The sequence below is a fragment of the Marmota monax genome, unplaced genomic scaffold (assembly GCF_021218885.2).
Source record: "Marmota monax isolate L192 unplaced genomic scaffold, Marmota_monax_Labrador192_F-V1.1 WCK01_AAM20220418_F8-fsc00004, whole genome shotgun sequence".
In the NCBI taxonomy this organism is placed as follows: Eukaryota; Metazoa; Chordata; class Mammalia; order Rodentia; family Sciuridae; genus Marmota; species Marmota monax.
The window spans coordinates 6,876,907-6,895,804 of record NW_026692881.1 but is presented as its reverse complement, the minus strand read 5'-3'; the positions used below and the strand labels follow the sequence as shown (position 1 = coordinate 6,895,804).

At 38.5% G+C, this 18,898-nt stretch overlaps 1 protein-coding gene across 3 annotated transcripts in view; it reads left to right on the top strand.

Moving 5' to 3' along the window:
* Pank1 (pantothenate kinase 1) overlaps nucleotides 1-18,898 on the top strand; it is a 66,245-nt gene that overhangs the window by 34,498 nt on the left and 12,849 nt on the right. For 2 of the 3 annotated variants that reach the window (XM_046449738.1, XM_046449739.2), the window contains exons 2-5: nucleotides 1,887-2,239; nucleotides 12,502-12,755; nucleotides 17,819-17,995; nucleotides 18,485-18,608. In XM_046449738.1, coding sequence (XP_046305694.1) covers nucleotides 1,887-2,239; nucleotides 12,502-12,755; nucleotides 17,819-17,995; nucleotides 18,485-18,608 — 908 coding nt within the window. Of the gene's footprint in view, nucleotides 1-1,859; nucleotides 2,240-12,501; nucleotides 12,756-17,818; nucleotides 17,996-18,484; nucleotides 18,609-18,898 lie in introns of all 3 variants that reach the window. The other variant, XM_058581075.1, reaches the window with a different exon arrangement.

The following is an 18,898-nucleotide window of genomic DNA, read 5'->3' as shown; positions in this document are numbered from 1 at the left end:
CATTGATGATGAATTTTAGAGAATGGAGCAACAAACTTCATCTGTGAGCTGAAATGACTAATGGGAATGTACTATTTCCAGTTTTCTATTATCTCCTACTAGGACAAGCAAGTTTCTTGACCTACTGTGAGCCATGCAGGATTTGCTTTAGAAACTTCTGACATTTGTTAACCTGGTCCTGTCAGTGGAATTTGTTGCTCCTAATTTTTTAGGGACTTGGAATTTTGTTTCTCCATAATATTAGAGTTACTGCTCACCAAGGATGGTGCAGCTGGCTTGGATCATAACTAAAATAGCAACAGTGAGGCACAGGGGAGATTTTATTTGCAGGGATGGTTTCCCCTACATAATCTTCCTGAACCTGCTTGAATAGAGAGCTGGGAAACAGGGAAGCCTAGAAAAAAAGACCTTGTATAGGCCCTATTTCTTACCATGTGTTATGCACAATTTGGCAGTTGTAATGTGCACAATTTGACAAGGGCTCATATGGATAGATGTTCCCTAAGGTTGAAATGAAGGAAATTTTGAAAGAAGCCCGAGACTCACTGAGTCTTTAAATTCAGGTTCAGTATCACAGTTCAGGTTTAGCTAATGGATTCTGTTGAGGGACATGAAAAGGGAGACTCCAACACTTGGATTCCCATTTGGGTTTGCTCTGTGTTCACTGCAGAGCATTGGACAGCATAGCACTAATTTTCCAGAATGTCTCTAACTAAAATCAGCCTATTCAGGCAGCTCAGCCCTTTCTCTTAACAGCAGTAAACATAATTGTGATGGAGATTCATTTACTCTCAGATAAACATCTCAAGTAGGTTAAGTTTTCATACATCTAGAGGCATGCCTTTCTGTTTCAATCTGGGCAGGAAATGTGGTTATATGTGAACCTGGCCGTCAGTGGCCAAGGTTTTTCTGGTTTAGTAGTTCCCACTCTGCAACTGGAATGACTGGGGAATTTTAAAAATATTCTTATGCCTGGGACCAATGGCTGAATTAAATTAGCATCTGTGGGAGAGGAGACCAGATATGGAATATTATAAGCTTTCCCAGGTGATTCGGACACATTTGGCTTAAGAATTTCTGGGCAGACTATTTGGAATGAAGAAAGCATCCCTGCCTAATGCAGAAAGAAATCAAATGTAACATAAGCTGTTCTTAGAATTCGGCCACTGGAGCTAGGGTTGTAGCTCAGTGGTAGAGTGCTCACTTTGCATGTGGAAGGCATTGGGTTCAGTCCTCAGCACCAGATAAAAATAATGGTATTGTGTCCATCTACAACTAAAAAAAAAATTAAAAAAAAAAAGAATTCTGTCACCCTACAGATGATCTCTGCCCATCATCTCTCATAGTGTGCTTTCTCTCCCCCTTCTTCCTGTATATTGTGGAGTTACGTCTTTACAGGATGCAAAACATGAATCATTAAAAAGTGCTCTATGAAGGCACCATGTGGATTAAAAACCAATGTTCCCTCTCTTGATACACCCAGCAAAATCAGTTCCTCTTCTGAGATTGGAATACATCAATTTCTTCGGCTAAAATTCTAATAAAATAACATTTGAGAGCCCTGTGCAAAAAAAAAAAAAAATCACTAAATATTGAAATAGCATTCAGTTTGGCGAGATACTCAAGCCCCAAGAAGCCCAACTGAAATTGTCTTAGGGAACTCCAGAATCCTATTTCTCATCTCACTTGATTCTAAAGCCTGCTCACTTAGTGGAGTGTGGGAAGTCGTGAATACCTCTGCAATTGTGAATTCCTCTTGATGCCCCTTTTTAGGCACATATAGTCAAATTCAAGAAAATCAAATGTTAAATGCATTCTCTTATTAAATATTCAAAAACTGAAAATTTTCTCATGTATAGGATTCAGCAGGACTCTTTGTCTTCTAGCATTCCCATGGTTCGGCATGGATATTGGTGGAACTCTGGTTAAGTTGGTCTACTTTGAACCAAAGGATATTACAGCCGAAGAGGAACAAGAGGAAGTGGAGAACCTGAAGAGCATCCGGAAGTATTTGACTTCTAATACTGCTTATGGGAAAACTGGGATCCGAGACGTCCACCTGGAGCTGAAAAACCTGACCATGTGTGGGCGCAAAGGGAACCTGCACTTCATCCGCTTCCCCAGCTGTGCCATGCACAGGTTCATTCAGATGGGCAGCGAGAAGAACTTCTCCAGCCTCCACACCACTCTCTGTGCCACAGGAGGCGGGGCCTTCAAGTTTGAAGAGGACTTCAGAATGGTAGGTGGTGCTTGTCCTTGTTAAAATAACTAAGCTTGTCCAGTCGTGACATTTTGTGCCTAAGAACTAGACTGCTAACCTTGGAACTCGGACAAATTTACTTCATAATCTGTGCCTTCACCTCACAGAGTTGTTACAAGAAGGATTAAATGAGATAATATGTACCTGACAGTACATGCTTAATATATGTTAGTCATCATCTCTTCTGTTACTATTACTGTTGTATGGGAATTCTAAAGACAAGGTGATAGAAATTCCCCTCTGAAATACATATGTCAGAATTTTCCACAGACTCTTACTACATAATCATAATACCAGTGTTATAGATGTATAAACTGAAGCTCACAGGAAGGCTTTCTATAAGTCATAGTAAAATTATTATTTTTTCTGCCTATTTGTTTTATAAATGTCTTTTTTTTTTAGTTGTAGATGGACACAATACTTTTATTTTATTTATTTATCTTTATGTGGTACTGAGGATCGAACCCAAGGCCTCATGCGTGCTAGGAAAGCACTCTACCACTGAGCTACAACCCCAGCCCAATATAAGTGTCTTTTGTTGTTGTTGTTGTTGTTGTTATATGAATGTTATTCAGAAGTTTTGCTCACAAATAAAAGTGAAATCTTTATATTTTTCTATAATTATGAGAATTATATTATTGTTTATATTATATAAGCATTATATAATATATAAAGTTGCTATTTAAAAAAGTTGCTATATTAATATTGTTTATAGGTTAATTCCTTCATTAATGAATATTATTCAAGACTTATAGTTCTGCGTCATAGGAATGATGCTGTCGTATCCCAACAGGCAGTACGTACCTTCTCTGCACCTGTCATTTAAATTTGACAGATGTGGCTAAAAGTAAGCTATAGACAAGAAACATGGAGTCCAGAGTTTTTATTTATTTAGTAATTCCTTAACCTCCACATTTCCAATTTCCCCTTCTTGTCAAGTCAATGGTCGCTGTATTGTTTAGCCTCATCTCACAGAGTAAAGTGAGAACAAAGTTCAATAGTAGATGTGGAGATATATTGGAAAATAAAGGGAACTAGATAAACAAAATGGATTGAACAAAAAGAAAGGCTTAGTTAATCTTATCATATTGAAAAATCAGTGAGGGAAGTTGTAGAATACATTTTCTCAAAACCTGTAGTGCAAACCACCATATTTTGTCATGGAACTAATATAATCTAGTCTTGCTATAAAGTCTGTCATTAGTGAATCCTGAAGACATTATTCATAGTATTTAATAAGGCTAAAAATGAAAATTTTATTTATATCTTCAAAAGTAACACTTTTACTTCTTATCCAGCAGTAATGTTCAATACCACTGCTTACTTAAATGACCTATGAAATCTTTCCCTCTTAAGGGGCTTAACGACTAAACAGTTTGAAAACTTAAAAGGTTAAGGTCCATTGACATGAGAACTAAATTTGAGTCCATAATGGAAAAAGCATTGAGTCCATAATGGAAAAAGTCCTGCTTCTGCATTTAATCAGCTGGGTGACTTGGGTGAGATGTGTCCTACCTGTGGGTCTCAGTTTCAACATCTGTAAAAAGGCAGTAAGGTAAAGAGGGGAGGGAGGGTTTCTAGAATGACAGAATTAAAAGGGACCTCTGGAGAGAAGGAAGTATAGCATTCTTGTTAAGTGACCTGGAGATGAGAGAGACTTATGTGGATGAGGAAACTAAAGCTTAATGGGCATTTAAGGGGCTCTAGTAGAGTTGTGCCTTCTAGGTGACATCTGGGGCTTTGGCTCCATTCTGATTCAGAAGTGGGTGGAAGTGCTATGAGCTCCTAGGTTGCTCAAGGGCACGCCATCTTCCCTCTCCATAAGAAAGCCTCAAGTGAACCAAAGTGACCTGGTAGACTTATGCAACCTCTATCAATGCCTCCCTCCCTCCTTGAGGGTAATGTATGTCCTGGGAGAAAGTTGCTCAATACATATTGGCTGTGAACAGATGTGTTTCTCAAGGTTCTTAGCTGAAAAAGGTCACATCCTCCTTCAGGGAAGCTTTTGGAGCCAAATGAATAGTCTGGAGCAGGGAGCAAATCTGGAGTATTTGCTAAATAGCATGGCCAGGCTGGGAATACACCTAAAAGAAAATTCCATGGGCTGCCTTCTGTTTCCACACTCAGTCAGTCCTGGCTAAATGAAGACACAATTGAAAGACAGATGTCTTCCCGTAGCCTGTTTGACAATGCACTAAGTGATGTGCCCAGATTCTTCCAAAGTTTATGAGGACAAATAGATTTTACCATCCTCTTTCCTAAGCATTCACTCATTCAACAAGTAACTTATCGTGCTTCTTCTACATGCCAAGTACTATTCTGAGAAAAACAAAACCCCTGCCAGCTCCTCTCAAACTTATATTCTGGTGGAGTAAGGAGTCAATAATTAAACAGACGAATATAGAATATATCAAATGGTAGTAAGTACTATGAAGGGAGAAATAAGGCAGAAGGATATGGAGTCCTGTGAAGACATAACAGAAATATGAAGAAGTAATAGAGCAAGCCAGGCAGATATCTAGGGAACAGCATTTTGAGCAGATAGAGAAATGAGTGCTAAGGTACTTAGTTGTCATATTCACCTTCTTTCCAGGATGGAAAACCGAAGATGCTTATTTTTAAATTTTTTATTTTCTTGCAGTGTCAACAATGGAAGCCAGGCCTTCTTGAATGCTAAGCAAGTGCTCTACTACTGAGCCACATCCCCAGTATAAACATACTCGCTAAGTTGGACAGGATCAATATATACTTCTGTATATATTAAACAATTTGACAAATAATAAGGCAGTGCATACGCATACCTGTAAAGTCCTGTTGTACAAAATCATTGTTTGGTGTATAATAAAATTTTGCAGATAGGAATTTTAAAAATTCATCTGAGTAATTAGAGCTAAATAAAAGATGTTTAGCAAGACTGGGGATATAGTATGTTTATCTACAATGCACAGAGGCTGGGTTCAATCCGTAGTATCCTAGTTCAGCAGACTAATGGTTTAGCAATTGTCAGGTATGATTACTATATCCTTGTTGTTGATAGTAAGTATATTTAAATCCTTAGGTAATGTAATTATTCTTCATATAATTTAAATGTATAAAAAAGAGTCCTGTGTTGGATATTTTAAACTGGACAAAGCTGCATTTGGTTCTTCCTTTTCTTTCCTTTATTAGCTTCCTTTTTTTTAACATTTAAAAAGAGTTTCTTTCTTTTTTTTAACATTTTAAAATCACTGTCACAAGCAAACTTCTAACTGGCTAAAATTAGTTTTCAAAAGTAATGATTTACCAAAATTGAACACAATAGAAAAACTTAATCTAACTTCAAATGGTCTAAAACATTTGATAATCCAATGAGGAATCCCACTATTTTAAAAAACGGTCCTCCAGGTAGGGAATTCTGCATGGTTGTGGACCGAACATTGTATATTTCGGTTAATTTTGTGTTTATTCCCACTGTCTGTCTCTATAGGTTTTGTTTTTTAAAAAACCTAGAAGACTATTTTATTTACCAATTCTAACATTTTTATCTACCATCATACTTCCTAATCTCAACAAGATTATTCTCAAGAAAAAAAAGTGTGAGGGATACAGTGGGGCACCTCTGCAATCCTAGCTACTCAGGAGGCCCAGGGAGGAGGATTCTGTTCCTGGCCAGCCTCAGCAATTTAGCAAGACCCTGTCTCAAAGTAAAAAGGGCTGTGATGTGGTCAGTGGTATAGTGATTATCTTGCATTTATGAGGCTCTGGATTCAATCCACAGTAACACACACACACACACACACCCAGCAAAGTATTTGTAGAAAAAATTCATCCCTTCTGCCCACGTAGCTCTTTATTACAATAGATAATTGTGAGTTTTGTTCAGTCCATGGCTAACATTAATGAGAAGTTGGAAAAAACTTAAGCAAAATAAGATCTACCCTTTGAATAAATAAGATTAACAATTTTATTTAGTTGATGTAAATTTAATATAGAGGAAAGGATTTTCCGATTGCTCTCATCACGTTTTTCAATTTTTAAAACATTAAATTTTGTTGGAGGGGCAGACTGGGGATCGAACACAGGGGCACTTTGCCACCCATCTACATCTCCAGCCCTTTTTATCTTTTATTTTGAGACAGGGTCTCACTGAGTTACTGAGACTGGCCTGAACTCGTGATCCTCCTGTCTCCTACCTCCTGCCTACTGCCTCCGCTTCCCTAGTCATTGGGATTATAGGCAAGTGTCACAACGCTTGGCACATGTTTTTCAATTTTAAAAACGTTCTTATGCCAGAAACTATGAGGGAAAAGTTGGTAATGGTGCAGAAATCATCAGGAGAAAGTAGACTAATTGTGGATATGTGGAATCTTAAATAGACCATTCAAGCACATTTATACTTGGTTCCCATTACTAATCCAGGGACTGATTTGTGATATTGCAAGAGGTTATACCATAAGGTTTGGTAGACGTTCACCATTGCCTCCTGGCTTGACCACCCACAGATGCCCCTTTCATGCTTGAGATTGGGAAGAAAAGTCACCTTGAGGTTTTGTTATATTTCTCCCTTGCTGTTTGAAATTCATCTCTCTATCTCTATCTCTCAGGTCTCTGTTGGGTCTTCTTTGTGAAAAGGAAACCTAAGTTTTTTTTTTTAATTCAGAATCAACTATTTTCTTTATGTACAGATAGTTCTTGGTTTAGTAAGATAACCTTTTCTGCCACTTCCAGTGTGATTTATGGAGCCAATGTCAGCCAAAACACCTTGGGAAGTGTAATGTAGCATCCAGCTTTGTTTTTTACTCATTTCTGAAGCACAATTTGGTCATTCAGTTCTCTACTACAGGTGAATGATAAAACAGATTTGGATACATCCAAACTTTTCTCAGGAAGTAGTTATGAAACCTCTTTTGATCAGATTTATTTATTTGTGTATTTAACTATTTAGTTAGTTTTGACATATGGAGTTAAAGCACTAAGTAGTTCCTCTTATAAATATATCCTCATCAAGCCTGTGTTAGCATCAGTGTTTTTTTCTAATATTAACATATAGGAAATTCTTGAATGCTGTCTTCAGGTTGGAAATGGTGCTTCCAAAAGCATTTCAACTTGAGATTAGAAGAGCTGAGTTATTTTACTTCTCATATGTATAGAAATTATAATTCATGTATGTAGTACTTTACATTTTCCAAAGCAGCTTCACACAACCATCTCATTTGATTCTTAAAAACAGCCCTGTGCATTAACTAGGACAGATGCTATCAGGAAGAGTATGTAATTTGGTTAAATATCTGTACCTGGGTTGGTAAAGGACTCAGTCTCGGCTCTTCAGCCAAATATGGTACTCCTCCTCCTATCTCACTCGTTCTCAAATTGTGGTCCCAACACCAATAGCATCAGTATCACCTAGAATGTGGCTAGAAATGCAATTAGAAATTCTAGGGGAGTGGCCCAGCAACCTGTGTTTTAACAAACCGTCTAGTGATTCTGTTGCATGTTAAGTTTGAGAGCCTGCTGTAACTAACTATACAATGTTAGTTTCTAATCATAGTTTGAAGGTGTTTTGTACCTTATCTCTTCCTCTTGTTAGCTTTGGGATCCTAAGTAGGTCACTTAACCTGCTGGACCCCAGTGACATATTTTGTCTGAATAATAGGTAATAAGAGTCTCTTCCTTCATAAAGTCCTCCAGATGGGATCTATACACTTCTCAATTAGCTTCTGTTCCTTACATAGAATTTGAGTCTTAGGGCAGGTTTGCTGTTTTTAAGTTTGTGGATAGTAATTTAAATTTAACTTACAAATTTGGGCATTCACAGAACTCTCTAAAAGAGCTAAGAGTTACAAGCAGTGGGGAGCTGGAGCCTGCTCCTGCTGGCTTAAAAGAAACAAAACCCCTGCCAGCCCCTCTCAAACTTATATACTGGTGGACATCTCTTCTGTACTCTGTGTTTGTGACAGCAAGTTAGAAGCTTGAAATTGGCCATGGTGAGGGTAATTACACCACAGAAATTAGTAATTGCTACAAACCAAGGCTTTTTTCCCCAGGAAGCTGGTTGTTAACATAAATCAGCAAATCTTGGTTACAGGGTTATGTTCAAATTAGTAGAAGCTTTACCTACATGTTTACTGGATCTGATATTTCAGATTTGTCATCAGTTAAGTCCCATTATAAAGATAAACATTGGAATATATACAGTTATGACCTCTTAAGATCATTTTGTTCAATAGTAGACCACATATATGAAAGTGGTCCCATGGATTTTATCATTTAGGGATGTTGTAGCTATATTAGTTTATATAATTTTATGATGTTTGCTCATGATGAAATCACCTAACAAGGTATTTCTTAGAATGCATACTCCTCATTAAGCTATGCATCACTTGTATTAGTAAGTATTTTGTTACCATTACAAAATACCTAAGACAGCCTAACTTTATAAAGAAAAGAGGTAGACTGCAGTTTTGGAGGCTGAAAGTCAAACAGCAAAACACAGGTTCTGGAGACCACCACCTGATGAATGGAGAGGGTCATATTTCGAAAGAGGAGAGAAACTCAAGGGTCAGGTTTAGTCTTTTATAACAACTTGCTCTGATGAGAACTCACCCCAGGAGACTAAGTATCCCCTCCTTAGGATAGCACCCTAAGACCTCTCACTAGGCCACACCTCTATTTTTTTAGCACCCACCTGTTAAAGGGTCCATCAACTCCTACATCACCACACTGGAGACCATGCTCCCAACACATAGATCCCTGGGGAACAAACAACATCCAAGCCATAGCAACTGTATATAAAATTGGTGATATGGACTAAAAGCAGTGTGTTTTGTTGGTCTGCAATAGGAAAACAAAACTATAAAATTTACCACCAACATTTAAATATTAAAAGGTTTCACATAAAATCTGGATTTCTGGTTCTTGCAAAATAGGGTCATCTGGCAGCACTGGGGCCCATTACCACATAGCAACAATGAGCTGGAAGTGACTTGTAAATACATGCAGATCGTTTTGGTGACACAGTTCCCATTACTCAGTTACTTCCATGTAGACCAGGGCTTTGCTCATTCTTTTTTTTTTTTTTTTTTGTACTAGAGATTGAACCCAGAGGCACTTAACCACATCCCCAGCACTTTTTATGTTTTGAGACAGGGTCTCACTAAGTTTCCTAGGGCCTAGCTAAATTGCTGAGGCTGCCTTTGAACTTTCGATCCTCCTGTCTCAGCTTCCTGAGTCACTGGGATTACAGAGGTGTGCCACCATGCTCAGCTTCTATTTTCTTACTTCCTCCTTTAGGTATTTGAGTTTGTGATTCCTAATATAAAGAAAACTGCCTAGAAAGAGTGTTTCTTGGGGCTGGGGTTGTGGCTCAGCGGTAGAGCACTCGCCTCTCACATGTGAGACCCTGGGTTTGATCCTCAGCACCACAGAAAAAAACAAAATAAAGATATTGTGCCCATGTATAACTAAAAAAATATTTTTTAAAAAAAAGAGTGTTTCTCCTTAGATGAAATCTTAAGTGCCTGTTTTAAGCCTTCCACAAAATTAATTCAGGTTTACCAACAAACTGCAAAGTCTGATTAATTCCCACCTGGTTTTGAATTTCAGATGGCCTATTTGAAAAGTAAAGTAGCAATTTGACTCATTACCTGAAGCTGGGAGCCCATCTTTTTTCCTATAGTTCTCTAAGAAAGTGACTAATATCTCTGTTTCCTATTAGTCAAACAGGGCTGTGTGACCTCAGGCTCCAGAATATATCCATCCCTCAGTAAAATGTATAGAAGAGATGTTTGCTACTAGCACTTTATTTGAAAATGATTTTGAGGGGAAAGGTGAGATAACAAAGTTTCCTTTCAGATTGACATTGTATATGCTTAGATTATTTGCCTTGATAGGCTTTTCTTTTTCTGCCCGATGTAGTTTCAAACTGTCCAGCTGGATGGACTCTGTCTGTGTTCATGATGTTGGTTCTGGGCTTGGCTGTCAATATTGTTGATGAACCTCTGATTAATTTTTAAGCAGGTTAGCCTATGGTCCCCAGACTGACTGATGAAATAGCTACTTTCCAGCTTGGAGTGATCCATGAGGTGATAACTTTCCCTGATCCATTTAATATATGCTTATTAAGTAATGATTAGGGGCAGGCCTTTGAGCCAAGTGCTGAGGAATCTAAAAAAACAGCCAGATTATGACCAATGTTGTAAATACAATGGAAGGCTGCGGACTTGAGGAAAATAGAGGAGATATTATTTACCCTGTTGTGTCCCACTATACTCTTTCAGGGCTCCAGATAATTCTATACCAATAGAAATGCCCTCTTAATATATCTGTAATTATATGCATCTCATTCGAATATTTGACTTGATAAAAAAATGAAATGTTTGGAACCATTTATGAGCTATATTGACTTTATCACCAGTGGTCATTTAGAATCTTTATTTCCATGTATCAAGGATACTTTCAGGGTCTGGGGGTGTAGCTCAGTGATAGAGTATTTGATTAGCATACACGAAGTTCTGGGTTTAATCTCTAGCACTGCAGGAAAAAGAAAAAAAAAAAAAAACAGAATAATCTACCACCTTGCTGGTAACCTATTCTAGTTCTTTGCAGGTATAGATTCAGCCAATTTTTGTTAAATAGAAACCTCAGATGAGTAACACCAAGTGAAAAGTTTTCTTCTTGCTAACTATTGTAATGAAGATGATATCTTTTCTGGCAAAATATCTAAGTCTAGTTCTTGTATAGGTTGTTTCCAGACCCCAGAAACAATATCCATTATGGCAATGAAGACAACAGAACAGGGAGTCACCGGTAGGTATTTGCTAGTTGTGTCACTTAGGCACCATGAAACTTAACTATGTAATAAGGTTAAAAATACCTACTTACAGGGGTTTTTTTTGTGAGAATTTCGTAGAGTTTCATGTTGGCAATTGTTAATCACTAATTTTTGTTTGATTTTTTTCTGGCCATGGAAAATGATTATCAACCCAAATCTCTGGGCCAGTGGTATACTCTTAAGGATAATGAATTAAACTTTTGAGGATGCAAAGTGGCCACTAGCTTCCAATGCTAGTCCGCAGTCAGCATGTTGTCCTTAACACCCCCTCCCATCCCCCACCCCACCCCCCATACCTAAGAGAGTAGGCGTTTTTATCTTATAGGAACATTAAAGGCCACTCTGGCCACTCCAGCTGATAAGCCCTTTGTATGTGCCAACCCCTGGGTAAACACATCACATATATTATTATCATATAATCTTTACAGCAACATTTTTATTCCCATTTTACAGGTAAGGAGACTGAGAAGTCAAATAATTCACCTTATATCCTTTAGCTAAGTCAGTTTTAGAGCAAGAATTCAAAGTCAGATCTCTCTAACTCCAGAGCCCAGGTCTGGGAAAAGGGTAGCTCTGCTTTGTGAGCTCAGGAGATTTTCACCAGTTCTTAGGCAAGGAAGTGTAGGATTCTCATTACTTTCTGAATGTTCTCACTTGATGGCATGTATTTTCCATGGCCTTTCTTAACAAATGACCACAAACTTGGTGATTTAAAATATTAGATTTTTTTTTCTCATAGGATTTTTTGTTTTTGTTTTGTTTTGATGGTAATAGGAATTGAAGCCAGAGACCCTCTACCACTGAGCTGGACCCTGCCTCTTTTATTTTATTTTGAGACAGGGTCTTGCTAAGTTGCCAAGGCTGGCTTTGAACTTGTGATCCTTGTGCCTTGGCCTCCTAAGTTGCTGGGATTACAGGTGCGTGCCACTGTATCACAGCCTGCTCATAGTTCTTGAGGCTGCACCTCCTTCAGAGGCTCTTGGGGGGATTCCATGCCTTGCTTCTTCCAGTGTCTGGTGTCAGCTCTCAAATCCTGTCTTCATCTTCTCGTGACCTCGTCCTGTGTGTCTTTCACATCTTTCCTGTGTGTCCCTTACAAGGACTCTTGTCACTGGCCCACCCAGATGATTTAGGATGATTTCTTCAAGCTCTTTAATTACATCTGCAAAGAGTGTTTTTCCAAACCACATTCACAGGTTCATGGACAGGGACCACCATTCACCCCACTATACATGCTTTTCCAGGCATGTGCCTGTCCTTTAGCACAGCTGCTTTTCCAAGGGACTGATTGAATACCAACAAAGTTTCACAACTTGTTTCAAGGATGTTCCCCTGCTTTTAAAGTGAATGACCCAATCTTAAATCCAGCTAAGCTTTTGGGGCTTCTCCCAAGGTGGTCCATGGTATCTTACAAGGTTTTGTTCTCTTTCAGATTGCTGACCTGCAGCTCCATAAACTGGATGAACTGGACTGTCTCATTCAGGGTCTGCTTTACGTCGACTCTGTCGGCTTCAACGGCAAGCCAGAATGTTACTATTTTGAAAACCCCACAAATCCTGAATTGTGTCAAAAAAAGCCATACTGCCTTGATAACCCATACCCTATGTTGCTGGTTAACATGGGCTCAGGTGTCAGCATTCTAGCAGTGTACTCCAAGGACAACTATAAAAGAGTTACAGGGACCAGGTAAACATGTTTTCCATTAGGAGAACCTCTCTGTGCTTAAACACCAGGTCTCTTCCTCAATGAACTGTGTAATAAAAAGGTTATTTTTATTGAATCTGTTTTTAAAAGAAATGTCTTGGCTTCCTTGGCCAACCAAAAAGGACTTATTGAGTGACATGTTAAGGGAATGAAAGGGTGATTTTTATAAAGGTTAATAAAATCCACTCTTTATCTTTCTGGAAATTGTGGTCAGATTGAGGGGAGAGGGTTGTGCCCAGCAGAAGATTGCCAACAAGATGATACGTATTGAATGCTAAAGGAATGGTAAGGACAATAGCCCAATAGAAGTCAGGTAGAAGGGCACTTGCTATGGTCAGAGAAAACTTCAGCGAAACCTTCTGTTGGACTCATTGGTGCCTAGCACAGTGCAAATTGCTTAAAATAATATGCCATTCTAACCAGCAAACAAAACAATGTTTACAAAGATTTTTTCTCCCCACTTCAGGTATATACTCTGGCTGAAAGCTAGAATAGTCAGTATAGCTCACAGGGAATTTTGGAATGTAGTAGACAGGAAAATAGCTCCTATAACCACAGATGGTAAGGGTGCCTTGTTTTTTAGGACACCCCCACCCCAAGGCCCTGTGAAGGACAGATGAGCTCAGCTTCATGTTCATGAGGATTCAACATGGGAAATGATCTCCTGTCAAATATTTTTGAGAAACCCCAACATAAACAAAGTTAAAAAGGTTTTCCTTACTGATTTTGTAAGAAGAATTCTTCCAACTTATTGGACAGCCGAACTCATTTTTAAGGAACAATTTACAGAACTAGTGCCTTGTAGAACATGTGTCAGGGCATGGTATTGAAACCCTTGTTTTTGATAATTGAAGGTATAATCTCTGGGTCTCAGTATTCTCATTTCATTTCTGCCATGGAAGCTGTTGCTGCTTACACTGTTTTTACAGACTTTTCCAGCACTGGAATTTAGCAGTACTACTCACCCATTAGGAGAGGGGCTCTGCTTTTCCAATGTACTTTCATGAGTTATGATGTCTCTGCATAAATCAATGGCTTCCCACTGAAGAGCGGAAGTTTTAGCTTCTTCCAGACAGTGTTAGATATGTCTGGAGGCATGTTTTAGTTGTCATCAATGGAGGTGGGATGCTACTGACATCTAGTAGAATCGAGGTCAGGGGTATGCTAAATTCTACACTGTATTGGGCAGCTCCCCCAACAGCAAAAAATCATCAAGCCGCAAATGTCATTAGTGCTGCTTTTGAGGAACCCTGCAAACCCCTTCCCCCATCGGAAGCCTACTTGGGTCTATAGTTTTGACTCTGTCACTCAGTTGCTACAAGGTATACATTTTTTCATTGAGAGAATACAGAAGCTTGTTCTGTCACACAAGATCAAAATTTACCTCATGGCCTCATTAGTACTGTCAGGAATATCAAACACATGGATATTTCAGCTGAGTTGGTTTTACCTTAGAGAGTAATCTGATAAAGTTATAATTTTTAAGCGACTATAGTCTTCTTCCTATAAAGAGTAATTGAATCCATACAGCTAGTCCAAGGAACAAACTAAATATTTTCCACAATTACAGATGCTTACAATTTACTTGATGAACACTTAACAGTTTATGAATTATATGTCAGGTACATTGTCTACAGACTCCAGGGTTCTGAGTCATCCCAAATAGCTGCTGAGGAGCTAATTATGGTTGGTTTCTCTTATACATATAACAGTGCCTATAACTTCTAGTTATTGGTAAATATCCATTAAAGATGAGTGTTCTGCAAATATCAACATACACTGTCTGGATGTTCAAGTTTCCCTGTAAGCTCTCTCTTCAATCAGTGTTTTTGGAAGTGTGCTACAGGAACCTGCTCAGGGACAGGAGCCCTTTTAGGGGCTGCCACATGTAGTGGAAGAGGGGAATGGAACCTTATGTTTGTGAGGTCTCTGATCCTTGTTCCATCAGAGTTGTTCTGCCAAGGGTTTCTTTTGGTCCAAGTCACAAAACCCCCAGACATAAACTATTTGAGTTAGCAGTGAATATCAGTATGTAGAACATACTTTTGGGAATCACTGATCTAAACAAATGGTTTGAGCTTTAAATTTTAATACTCTTCTTATGAACTGAAAGCTGTAACTTTAGGTTTTTGTTATTGTATCATACTCTGTTTTCCCATTAAACATTTCTCAGAGACCATGCCATTTATTTCGGGATATCACTTTTCTTTTAAACTTGATTAATTTGGTTATGTGTAATTTTCCCAGACTGAGTAGCAATTTTTTTCTAGTGACACAACTCCAAGTTTAGTGTGAAAGTCAATGGAAAAAAATAGTACTTTACAGTTGATTTTGGTAGAATGTGTAGCCTGTTAAAAGAGGAATGTTAAAAAACTGGCAAAAGTAGCAGTACATCTTATCTAATCATTTGGGAATCTGTTTTAAGGGTAATGAACACTAATGCTCATTAATGACCAGTGTTCTGAAATTATCAACAAATTGGTTACTGAAACGAGTAACTGAAGATTTCTTCTACTTCTCCCAAAAATCTTGCACTGTTGTGAATAATGATAGTATTTGGTGGCTTTTCCTAGCAACATATTTTTGTCTCTGATATACTGATGATTTTAATGTGTGTCTGCCGGAACAAACAGGTATATCTGATTGTCAGGGAGGAAATCACTTGATTAAATAATGGTTAGCAGGTTGAGGATATTAATAAAGTGCTAGGAGACTCTTGGCTCTTCTGTGACTGTGCATTCTTCTCTCCTATCTGCAGTGTACCAGCTGTACCAATGCATGCATGCTTTCCCCATTAAGCTCTTTATCTGGAGTCACCTGCCATTTTCCAGTCGTATTTGCCCTTTTTCACTTTTACCAACACATCCGTTGATGAGTTACCTTCTTTCTAAGTCAGCCAATGTCTTCAGTTGCCTACATTTGGAGGAGGTTGTTCAATGCCTTAATTAAAATGAATCCCTAATATTTGAAGAAAGATTCTTAAGGACAAAAGGTAGTGAGAATCTAGAAATGTGAGCAAAGAACTTCTTTTTCAAAATATATAGGGAGAAAACAAAACAAGTCCAGATGACTCACAAACCAAAAAATATTTCATTAAAATACACCAGTGGCCAGACGTGGTAGCACACACCTGTAATCCCCGTGGCTTGGGAGGCTGAGGCAGGAGAATTGCAAGTTCAGAGCCAGCCTGGGCAACTTAGTGAGGTCTTGTATCAAAATGAAAAACAAAAAAGGGCTTGGGATGTGACTCAGTGGTTAAGCATCCCTGGGTTCAATCCCTGGTACCGGAAACAAACAAGAACCTAACCAGTAGCAGGGCTGGGATGTAGCTCAGTGGTAGATCACTTGCCTGATATGCCTGAGGCCCTGGGTTCACTTCACAGCATCACAAAAAAAAAAAAAAAAAGCAAAGACAAAATACCCACACTAGCTTTCTAAGATAGGCTGAAACCAACAATATAACATGACACACCATATTATATGCAAATGACGACACACTCTCTTAGAGGAAGTCCTAAATTTCTATTACTACTAGTGGTGCTTAGCTACATCATTCTCCATGGAAAAGAACCCATAATTTCTCCAAACTTGCATTTTTTTTTTAAGAATCACAATTTAAGAATATTACACAGTTTTGCTTTAGATGCAGTTTAAAGAACTATGTGCCTATTCTTCAATCTTGTACCTTCTTGTTAGCAGTTATTGACAGTGAATGTCATTAACCTTGAATTTTCTTCTTTAAAATTTAAGGTAAAAATAACCTTAACTCCAACCAGGCCTCTTGGCACATACCTGTAATCCCAGCAACTCAGGAGGCTGAGGGAAGAAGGAAGGTCTCAAGTTGAGGCCAGCCTCAGCAACTTAATAAAACTCTGTCTCAAAAAATCAAATAAAAAGGTTGGAGATACAGCTTATAGATAGAACATCTCTAGATTTGATCCCCAGTACCAAAAATAAATAAATAAATAAATAACTTTAATGCTAACTTATTTTTTTCCTTAGAATTAAAAGCTAGTGCAAAAATATAAATTGGGTTCCCAGAGCTAGTGGCTTTGAGGGGGCTTCTGAACCAATTGATATAAGCAGCTCTCTCATGTTTATTTTTTCACATAATAAATGAAGAGTAAAACTTAGACTTAACCATTTAGAAACGAACTCCTTTTCCTGCTAGGAGTTCCCTGATGGTAGCTTTACCCAGAATCTGCTTTTCTTTCCAGGAGGTAACTTTGATATTAATGCACATTTGAGTTTGTCCTCTCCTACTATAATTAGTGTCTAATTTTGTCTAAAAAGACTATCTTAGAGGAGTGTTTCCCCAAATGATTGAAAGCTTTCAAAACATAATTGAAGCATTGGAATGATTTTGTGACCTTTGTGACTGGTTTTTAGCCTTGGGTAATAAGTAAAATATCAGTAACCAAATATCCAAAGTCTACCAGGGAAAACAACTTTAATATCAGATAGATCTATAGATCTAAGAAGGTGGAATGAGATTTTCTTTGCTAGGGAAGCAATGTCAGGTGAAAGAGAGCCTTCAGGCTGATGGCTCCTGCTGAGTCCTAGGTCAGTTTTGTCATTCGAGAGTTTAGTTCCATAGTTAGTTGGGAATTATATATTCACTATTTCTCTTTCAAAATGTTTGTACTCAGCTGCATATGGTTTTAAAATATCAGTTATTTGTTGCTTTCAGACCACCCAATTAGAAGAGGTTCCATTTCACAGGTGGAAAGACTGAATGAAGAGCTTAGGTTAGTGGCTGGTTGAAGGTCTCACAACAGAAATCAGTGAGAGTCTATCTCTAGTTTTGTTCGCAAATTTAGGGGCAAGTTTTCCCTTATGTTTAATGTTAGCCTCTGCCGTCTTTTCTGACCCAATCTATAAGAGTTCTTTTGTACTCTAGTTCTTTAAATGCCCTTTTGTTTTCAAATAAAGTGCCCCTTTGCTTCTGTTTTTCTTAACCCATATTAATAGTCTTGATGTAGTTGGGGACTCGGATGGGCATAACTTCAAGTAAAATTTAAAAATAAACCTTATTGTTCCTTCAGTCTTGGAGGTGGAACATTCCTAGGCCTATGTTGCTTGCTGACTGGTTGTGAGACCTTTGAAGAAGCTCTGGAAATGGCAGCTAAAGGCGACAGCACCAATGTTGATAAGCTGGTGAAGGACATTTACGGAGGAGACTATGAACGATTTGGCCTTCAAGGATCTGCTGTAGCATCAAGGTAGAGACTAAGTAGCTAGGAGCAGTAGTGACTATACATGAGGCAGCCTCTCCACCCTGGCCATTCATTTATTTTTTCAAATGTCAGCCCACCAGCCTGGTGCAAATATCAATCATATCAGTTCTCACACTTGATTTCCTGTCCTTAATGAACACTGAGATGTTTAGCCCTTGATGCTTGTGCTTAAAATAAGGCAACTTTGAAAGAAGGTTCTGGAAAACTGCAACAGTTATCTCTGTTCCATTCTTGTCCAGATATCTAGAGGTATTAAAAAATTTCCCTACATTATAGCCATTCAACTTTGTCCCTATTAAGAAAGGGGCAACCAGCCATTCATACTGTAATCTTGTCTGCTTGTAAACCATGATAGCAAAATCAGGTAAATTGAGCTTGAACAGAGATTCATAGAGCCTTCCACAGTGCCTTGGTGGAAGCACAGATCCTGCCTGAGGATGATTTTGAACGCTCTCACTAATATTTCCAACATAGCTTTGGCAACATGATGAGTAAAGAAAAGCGAGATTCCATCAGCAAGGAAGACCTCGCCCGGGCCACCTTGGTCACCATCACCAACAACATTGGCTCCATTGCTCGGATGTGTGCACTGAATGAGGTAAAGCCTTAACCTGGGGAAAGCCATGTGTTTTTACTTATCATAGTGTGATAACTGTTGACTCTTAAGAAACTGCAGATCCTTGGGAAATCTGCTTTTTATTATATAGTTACACCTTAGAGAATAGGAGGTGTGTGTGTTGGGGGAGGGGGAAGAGTATGTGTTATATTTTTAAGCAGACACAAGCTGACAAATGGTAAACCATCAAACTGTGGAAACATGGTAAAATTCCAACCCATGTCGCAGCCTCTCTAACCATCATTTTGGCCCTGTGTTCACTGAAATGTGAG